Here is a 9,047-nt window from a genome sequence, read left to right as displayed (position 1 = left end):
TGTGTGTGTGTGTGTGTGTGAGTGACTGTCTGTGTGTGTGTGTGAGACTGTCTGTGTGTGTGTGTGTGACTGTCTGTGTGTTTTTGTGTGTGTGTGTATTTGAGACTGTCTGTGTGTGTATGTGTGTGTGTGAGAGACTGTGTGTGTGTGTGTGTGTGTGTGAGACTGTCTGTGTATGTTTGTGTGTGTGTGAGAGACTGTCTGTGTGTGCGTGAGACTGTCTGTGTGTGTGTGTGTAAGACTGTCTGAGTCTGTGTTTGAGACTGTCTGTGTGTGTGTGTGAGACTGTCTGTGTGTGTGTGTGTGTGTGAGAGAGAGAGAGAGAGAGACTGTTTGTGTGTGTGTGTAAGAGAGAGATAATGTCTGTACGTGTGTGTGTGTGTATGACTGTCTGAGTGTGTGTGTGAGACTGTCTGTGTGTGTGTGTGAGACTGTCTGTGTGTGTGTGAGAGAGAGAGAGAGAGAGAGAGACTGTTTGTGTGTGTGTGTAAGAGAGAGATAATGTCTGTACATGTGTGTGTGTATGACTGTCTGTGTGTGTGTGTGTGTGTGTGTGTGAGAGAGAGAGAGAGACTGTCTGTGTGTGTGTGCGAGACTGTCCGTGTGTGTGTGTATGTGTGTTTGAGACTGTCTGTGCGTGTATGTGTGTATAAGACTGTCTGTGTGTGTGTGTGTGTATATATGTGTGTGAGACTTTCTGTGTGGGTGTGTGTGTGTGTGTGTGAGACTGTATGTGTATGTGTGTGAGACTGTCTGTGTGTGTGTGTGTGAGGCTGTGTGTGTGTGTGTGTGCGTGCGTGTGAGACTGTGTGTGTGTGTGTGTGATTCTGTGTGTGTGTTTGTGTGTGTATGTGTGTGTGAGACTGTGTGTGTGTGTGTGAGTGTGCGAGAGTGTCTGTGTGTGTTTGTGTGTGTGTGTGATTCTGTGTGTGTGCTTGTGTGTGTATGTCTGTGAGACTTTCTGTGTGTGTTTGTGTGTGTGTGTGTGTGTGTGAGACTGTCTGTGAGTGTTTGTGTGTGTGTGTGTGAGACTGTGTGTGTGTGTGTGTGTGTGTGAGACTGTCTGTGTGTGTGTGTGTGAGAGAGAGAGAGAGACTGTCTGTGTGTGAGTGTGTATGTGTGTGACTGTCTGTGTGTGTGTTTGTGACTGTTTGTGTGTGTGTGCGTGTGTGTGAGACTGTCTGTGTGTGTGTTTGAGACTGTCTCTGTGTGTGTGTGTTGGTGGTGTTCTGAGTCCTGTGTGTGGAGTGTGTGTGGGAGTGTGTGTGTGGAGTGTGTAGGGGAGTGTGTGTGTGGGAGTGTGTGTGGGAGTGTGTGTGTGAGTGTGTAGGGGAGTGTGTGTGGGAGTGTGTGTGGGAGTGTGTGTGTGGAGTGTGTGTGTGGGAGTGTGTGTGGGAGTATGTGTGGGAGTGTGTTTGGGAGTGTGTGTGGGAGTGTGTGTGGGAGTGTGTGTGTGGAGTGTGTGTGTGGAGTGTGTGTGTGGGATGTGTGTGTGGGAGTGTGTGTGGGAGTGTGTGTGGGAGTGTGTGTGGGAGTGTGTGTGTGGAATGTGTGTGTGGGAGTGTGTGTGGGATGTGTGTATGTGAAAGTGTGTGTGGGATTTGTGTGAATGTGTGTGGGGTGTATGTGTGTGAGAGTGTGTGTGTGAGAATGTGTGTGTGATTGTGTGTGTGAGAGTGAGTGTGTGAATGTGTGTGGGGTGTATGTGTGTGAGAGTGTGTGTGTGAGAATGTGTGTGTGATTGTGTGTGTGAGAGTGAGTGTGTGAATGTGTGTGTGGGGTGTGTGTGTGTGAGAGTGTGAGTGATTGTGTGAGTGAGTATGTGAGAGTTTGTGTGGGATGTGTGTGTGAGAGTGTGTGTGTGTGATTGTGTATTTGAGAGTATGTGAGAATGTGTGTGTGAGAATGTGAGTGTGAGAGTGTGTGTGAGAGTGTGTCTGTGTGAGAGTGTGAGAGTGCGGGTGAGAGAGTGTGTGTGTGAGAGTGTGTGTGTGGTTGTGTGTGTAAGTGTGTGTGTGTGAGAGTGAGTGTGTGTGTGTGTGAGAGTGAGTGTGTGTGTGAGAGTGTGTGTGTGAATGTGTCTGTGTGAGAGTGTGTGTGAGAATATGTGTGTGTGTGTGTGTGAGTGTGTGTGAGTGTGTGTGAGAGGTGTGTCTGTGTGAGAGTGTGAGAGTGTGAGAGTGTGTGAGAGATTGTGTGAGAGTGAGATTGTGTGTGTGTGAGATTGTGAGTGTGAGTGTGTCTGTGTGAGTGCGTGTGAGAGAGTGCGTGTGAGAGAGTGCATGTGAGAGAGTGCGTGTGTGAGAGTGTGTGTGTGATTGTGCATGTAAGTGTGTGTGAGAGTGAGTATGTGAGAGTGAGTATGTGAGAGTGAGTGTGTGAGAGTGTGCGTGTGAGAATATGTGTGTGTGAGCGTGTGTGAGATTGTGCGTGTGAGAGGGTGAGAATGTGTGTGTGTGTGTCTGTGTGAGTGTGTCTGTCTGTGTGAGAGAGTGTGTGTGAGAGAGTGCGTGTGAGTGAGTGTGAGAGTGAGTGTGAGAGTGAGTGTGTGAGAGAGAGTGTGAATGTGTGAGTGTGTGTGTGAGAATGTGAGAGTGAGTGTGTGTGTGAGAGTGAATGTGTGAGTGTGAGTGTGTGCGTGTATGTGTGGGTGCATATGGGACCATGTGCATGTGGGAGCATCTGCATGTGGGGGACTGAGTGTGGGGGTGCACCAATGTGTGTTTGTGTGTGTGTTTGTGTGTGTATGTGTGAGTGTGTGTGTGTGTGAGAGTGTGTGCAAGAATATGTGTGTGTGAGAGTGTGTGTGAGAGTGTGTGTGAGATTGTGTGTGTGAGAGATTGTGAGTGTGTCTGTGTGAGTTTGTGTGTGAGAGAGTGCGTGTGAGAGAGTGCGTGTGAGAGAGTGCGTGTGAGAGAGTGCGTGTGAGAGAGTGCGTGTGTGATTGTGCATGTAAGTGTGTGTGTGAGAGAGAGTGTGTGAGCTTGAGAGTGTGTGTGAGACTGTGTCTGTGTGAGTGTGTGTGAGAATATGTGTGTGTGAGAATGTGTGAGTGTGAGTGTGTGTGTGTGTGTGTGTGTGTGAGTGTGTGAGTGAGTGTGTGTGTGAGTGTGAGTGTGTGTGTGTGTGTGAGTGAGTGAGTGTGTGTGTGTGTGTGTGTGTGTGAGTGAGTGTGAGAGTGTGAGTGTGTGTGTGTGAGTGTGTGTGAGTGTGAGTGTGTGTGAGTGAGTGTGAGTGAGTGAGTGTGTGAGTGTGAGTGTGAGTGTGTGTGTGTGTGTGAGTGTGTGAGTGTGTGAGTGTGAGAGTGTGAGAGTGTGAGAGTGTGAGAGTGTGAGAGTGTGAGTGTGTGTGAGTGTGTGTGTGAGTGTGTGAGTGTGTGAGTGTGTGAGTGTGTGAGTGTGAGAGTGTGAGAGTGTGAGAGTGTGAGAGTGTGAGAGTGTGAGAGTGTGAGAGTGTGAGAGTGTGAGTGTGTGAGTGTGTGAGAGTGTGAGAGTGTGAGAGTGAGAGAGAGTGTGAGAGAGTGTGAGTGAGAGTGTGAGTGTGTGAGAGTGTGAGAGTGTGTGTGTGAGAGAGTGAGAGAGAGTGTGTGAGAGAGTGAGAGAGAGTGTGAGTGAGAGAGTGTGAGTGTGAGAGTGTGAGAGTGTGAGAGTGTGAGTGTGAGTGTGTGAGTGTGTGAGTGTGTGAGTGTGAGAATGTGAGAGTGTGAGAGTGTGAGAGTGTGAGAGTGTGAGAGTGTGAGAGTGTGTGTGTGAGAGAGTGAGAGAGAGTGTGTGAGAGAGTGAGAGAGAGTGTGAGTGAGAGTGTGAGAGTGTGAGAGTGTGAGAGTGTGAGAGTGTGTGTGTGAGAGAGTGAGAGAGAGTGTGTGAGAGAGTGAGAGAGAGTGTGAGTGAGAGTGTGAGAGTGTGAGAGTGTGAGAGTGTGTGTGTGAGAGAGTGAGAGAGAGTGTGAGTGAGAGAGTGTGAGTGTGAGAGTGTGTGTGTGAGAGAGTGAGAGAGAGTGTGAGTGAGAGAGTGTGAGTGTGAGAGTGTGAGAGTGTGAGAGTGTGAGAGTGTGAGAGTGTGTGAGTGTGTGAGAGTGTTAGTGTGAGTGAGAGAGAGTGTGAGTGAGAGAGTGTGAGTGAGAGAGTGTGAGTGAGAGAGTGTGAGTGAGAGAGAGTGTGAGTGAGAGAGTGTGAGAGTGTGAGAGTGAGTGTGAGTGTGAGAGTGAGAGAGAGAGAGAGAGTGAGAGTGAGAGTGAGAGTGAGAGTGTGAGTGTGAGTGTGAGTGTGAGTGTGAGTGTGAGTGAGAGAGAATGAGTGTGAGTGTGAGTGAGAGTGAGAGTGAGAGTGTGAGTGTGAGTGTGAGTGTGAGTGTGAGTGTGAGTGTGAGTGTGAGTGTGAGTGTGAGTGTGAGTGTGAGTGTGAGTGTGTGAGTGAGAGAGAATGAGTGTGAGTGTGAGTGAGAGTGAGAGTGAGAGTGTGATTGTGAGTGTGAGTGTGAGTGTGAGTGAGTGTGAGTGTGAGTGTGAGTGTGAGTGTGAGTGTGAGTGTGAGTGTGAGTGTGAGTGTGAGTGTGTGTGAGAGAGAATGAGTGTGAGTGTGAGTGTGTGTGAGAGAGAATGAGTGTGAGTGTGAGTGTGAGAGTGTGAGTGAGAGAGAATGAGTGTGAGTGTGAGTGTGAGTGTGAGTGTGAGTGAGAGAGAATGAGTGTGAGTGTGAGTGTGAGTGTGAGTGTGAGTGTGAGTGAGTGTGAGAGAGAATGAGTGTGAGTATGAGTGTGAGTGTGAGTGAGAGAGAATGAGTGTGAGTGTGAGTGTGAGTGTGAGTGTGAGTGTGAGTGTGAGTGTGAGTGTGAGTGTGAGTGTGAGTGTGAGTATGAGTGTGAGTGTGAGTGAGAGAGAATGAGTGTGAGTGTGAGTGTGAGTGTGAGTGTGAGTGTGAGTGTGAGTGAGAGAGAATGAGTGTGAGTGTGAGTGTGAGTGTGAGTGTGAGTGTGAGTGAGAGAGAATGAGTGTGAGTGTGAGTGTGAGTGTGAGTGAGAGAGAATGAGTGTGAGTGTGAGTGTGAGTGTGAGTGTGAGTGTGAGTGAGTGTGAGTGTGAGTGTGAGTGTGAGTGTGAGTGTGAGTGTGAGTGAGTGTGAGTGTGAGTGTGAGTGTGAGTGTGAGTGTGAGTGTGAGTGTGAGTGTGAGTGTGAGTGTGAGTGTGAGTGTGAGTGTGAGTGTGAGTGTGAGTGAGTGTGAGTGGGACATTGGGTGATGTGTCAGTTTGTGTATCTGTGGTTTAGAGACACAATTAATTTCCCATCTTTCCCTATCTCAGGGTCAAGGTGGAGGGTGAAGGGTCAGTGTCAAGGTGAAGGGTGAGGGTGGGAGTGCAGGGTAAGGGTGAAGGGTCACGATGAGGGTGAAAGGGCAGGGTGAAGGGTCAGGGTGAGAATCAAGTGGCAGAGTGAAGGGTTAGGGTTAAGGGTGAGGGTGAGGGTCGAGGGTGAAGGATCAGGGTGAGGGCGAAGGGTCAGAGTGAGGGTGAAAGGTCAGGATGAGGGCAAAATGTCGGGGTGAGGGCGAAGTGTGAGGGTGAAGGGTCGGGATGAGGGCTAAGGGTCGGGTGAGGGCAAAGGGTGAGGGTGCAAGGTCAGGGTGAGGGTGAGGGGTCGGGGCGAGGGTGAAGTGTCAGGGCGAGGGTGAAGGGTTGGGGCGAGGGTGAAGGTCGGGCTGAGGGTGAAGGGGCAGGGGCAGGGCGAGGGTGAAGGGTCGGGGCGAGAGTAAAGGTTCGGAGCAAGGGTGAAGGGTCGGGGCGAGGGTGAAGGGTCGGGGCGAGGGTGAAGGGTCAGGCTGAGGGTGAAGGGTCAGGGTGAGGGTGAAGGGTCGGGCTGAGGGTGAAGGGGCAGGGGCAGGACGAGGGTGAAGGGTCGGGGCGAGGATGAAGGGTCAGGCTGAGGGTGAAGGGTCAGGGTGAGGGTGAAGGGTCGGGCTGAGGGTGAAGGGGCAGGGGCAGGACGAGGGTGAAGGGTCGGGGCGAGGATGAAGGGTCAGGCTGAGGGTGAAGGGTCAGGGTGAGGGTGAAGGGTCGGGCTGAGGGTGAAGGGTCGGGCTGAGGGTGAAGGGTCGGGCTGAGGGTGAAGGGTCAGGCTGAGGGTGAAGGGTCAGGCTGAGGGTGAAGGGTTGGGCTGAGGGTGAAGGGTCGGGGTGAGGGTGAAGGGTCAGGCTGAGGGTGAAGGGTCAGGCTGAGGGTGAAGGGTTGGGCTGAGGGTGAAGGGTCGGGGTGAGGGTGAAGGGTCGGGGTGAGGGTGAAGGGTCAGGCTGAGGGTGAAGGGTCAGGGTGAGGGTGAAGGGTCGGGCTGAGGGTGAAGGGTCGGGCTGAGGGTGAAGGGTCGGGCTGAGGGTGAAGGGTCAGGCTGAGGGTGAAGGGTCAGGCTGAGGGTGAAGGGTTGGGCTGAGGGTGAAGGGTCGGGCTGAGGGTGAAGGGTCGGGCTGAGGGTGAAGGGTCGGGGTGAGGGTGAAGGGTTGGGCTGAGGGTGAAGGGTCGGGGTGAGGGTGAAAGGGCAAGGTGAGTGTCAAGGTGAAAGGTGAAAGGACAGGGAGGTTGGGCGGTTTTGGGTGTCTGAATGATCTGAGGCTGTTTGGAATGAATTATTCTCCAGATGTTCCAGCACCTGATGAACAAGCGACGGTTAATCCAATGGACATTCGGCCCCATCTCCAGCTGTTTGTACAACCTCTCGGAGATCGACTCCTGGAGAGAGGATTACTCGGTCCTGGAACTGGTCCTGGCCAGTAAAAAAAATGAGGTAAGGTCACAAAACCAGAATCAGGGAATCTCCCCACCTCCCATATCCCCAAATCCCAGAGAACACAGCCATCCACTGGGATTGGGTACAGTGGGAGTGAACGGGAAGGGGTTTGGATCCACTGGGATTGTGGACAGTGGGAGTGAACGGGAAGGGGATTGGGGTTGGGATTGTGGACAGTGGGAGTGAACGGGAAGGGGTTTGGGATATAGATTGTGTACAGTGGGAGTGAACGGGAAGGGGTTTGGGTCCACTGGGATTGTGGACAGTGGGAGTGAACGGGAAGGGGTTTGGGTCCACTGGGATTGTGGACAGTGGGAGTGAACGGGAAGGGGTTTGGGTCCACTGGGATTGTGGACAGTGGGAGTGAACGGGAAGGGGTTTGGGTCCATTGGGATTGTGTACAGTGGGAGTGAACAGGAAGGGGTTTGGGTCCACTGGGATTGTGGACAGTGGGAGTGAACGGGAAGGGGTTTGGGTCCACTGGGATTGTGGACAGTGGGAGTGAACGGGAAGGGGTTTGGGTCCATTGGGATTGTGTACAGTGGGAGTGAACGGGAAGGGGTTTGGGTCCACTGGGATTGTGCACAGTGGGAGTGAACGGGAAGGGGTTTGGGTCCATTGGGATTGTGTACGGTGGGAGTGAACGGGAAGGGGTTTGGGATCCATTGGGATTGTGCACAGTGGGAGTGAACGGGAAGGGGTTTGGGTCCATTGGGATTGTGTACGGTGGGAGTGAACGGGAAGGGGTTTGGGTCCATTGGGATTGTGTACAGTGGGAGTGAACGGGAAGTGCTTTGGGATTGGGATTGTGTACAGTGGGAGTGAACGGGAAGTGCTTTGGGATTGGGATTGTGGACAGTGGGAGTGAACGGGAAGTGCTTTGGGATTGGGATTGTGCACAGTGGGAGTGAACGGGAAGTGCTTTGGGATTGGGATTGTGCACAATGGGAGTGAACGGGAATGGGTTTGGGTCCATTGGGATTGTGTACAGTGGGAGTGAATGGGAATGGGTTTGGGTCCATTGGGATTGTGTACAGTGGGAGTGAACGGGAAGTGGTTTGGGATTGGGATTGTGTACAGTGGGAGTGAACGGGAAGGGGATTGGGATTGTGGACAGTGGGAGTGAACGGGAAGGGGTTTGGGATTGGGATTGTGTACGGTGGGAGTGAACGGGAAGGGGTTTGGGATTGGGATTGTGTACAGTGGGAGTGAACGGGAAGGTTATTGGGATTGTGTACAGTGGGGTTTGGTTCCTTTGGGAGTTGGATTCTGTATCTGGGTACATTGTTAATTTGTTCTTCCTCTCTGTTCCTTGGGGAATGATTGTCCCAGGTTTTTTCTGCTTTTTCTGACTGAATCCCTCATTTTTAGGCTCTTCGCATCCTTGACCTTCCTCCTCTGAAGCAGCTGATCAGCCTGAAATGGAATAAATACGGGAAATATTACTTCCGGATCCTGAGCTTTCTTTACTTACTTTACATCATCACTTTCACCCTGTGCTGTGCCCATCGTCCTCTTAAACCCCGAGATCGAAATGTCACCGATCCCAGGGACACCACCATCTTCATCCAGAGAAACCTCCAGGTATAGGCTGGAGATGTATTTGTGTGTGAGCTGGTGTGTGCGTGTGTATGAGTGCGTGTGTGTGTCTGTGAGTGGGCGCGAGTGTGTGTGTGTGTGTGTGTGAATGTGTGTGTGTGTCTGTGAGTGAGGGAGAGTGTGTGTGTGTGAATGTGTGTGTGTATGTGTCTGTGAGTGGGCGCGAGTGTGTGTGTGTGTGTGTGAATGTGTGTGTGTGTCTGTGAGTGGGCGCGAGTGTGTGTGTGTGTGTGTGAATGTGTGTGTGTGTCTGTGAGTGGGCGCGAGTGTGTGTGTGTGTGTATGAGTGCGTGTGTGTGTCTGTGAGTGGGCGCGAGTGTGTGTGTGTGTGTGTGTGTGAATGTGTGTGTGTGTCTGTGAGTGAGGGAGAGTGTGTGTGTGTGAATGTGTGTGTGTATGTGTCTGTGATTGGGCGTGAGTGGGCGAGAGGGTGTGTGTATGTGTGTGAATGGGTGTGTGTATGCAAGATAGTATGTGGGTGAGTGGGTATGTGTGTGCACGTGAGTGTGTTTGGGGGTGAGTGGGTGAATGTGTGCGTTTGTGCACGAGATTGTGTGAGAAGATGATTGGGTGTATGTGTGCAGGAGAGTGAGTGTGTGTGTGGGGGAGTGTGTGTGTGTGAGGGCGAGTGTGTGTGTGTGAGGGCGAGTGTGTGTGTTCACGAGAGGGTGAGTGGG

At 51.9% G+C, this 9,047-nt stretch overlaps 1 protein-coding gene across 1 annotated transcript in view; it reads left to right on the top strand.

Annotated features, from left to right (window-relative positions):
* Nucleotides 1-6,621: 6,621 nt before the first annotated feature.
* The window catches only part of LOC144677665 (transient receptor potential cation channel subfamily V member 6-like), a gene marked incomplete at its 3' end in the record, with an annotated part of 28,151 nt that continues 25,725 nt past the window's right edge, over nucleotides 6,622-9,047 (top strand). The window contains exons 1-2 of the mRNA XM_078537694.1: nucleotides 6,622-6,768; nucleotides 8,143-8,355. Coding sequence (XP_078393820.1) covers nucleotides 6,622-6,768; nucleotides 8,143-8,355 — 360 coding nt within the window. The remainder of the gene's footprint in view (nucleotides 6,769-8,142; nucleotides 8,356-9,047) is intronic.

Source organism: Cetorhinus maximus, unplaced genomic scaffold, assembly GCF_964194155.1.
Source record: "Cetorhinus maximus unplaced genomic scaffold, sCetMax3.hap1.1 HAP1_SCAFFOLD_2837, whole genome shotgun sequence".
NCBI lineage: Eukaryota > Metazoa > Chordata > Chondrichthyes > Lamniformes > Cetorhinidae > Cetorhinus > Cetorhinus maximus.
The sequence above is the reverse complement of the archived record's forward strand: the minus strand, read 5'-3'. Positions and strand labels throughout refer to the sequence as shown.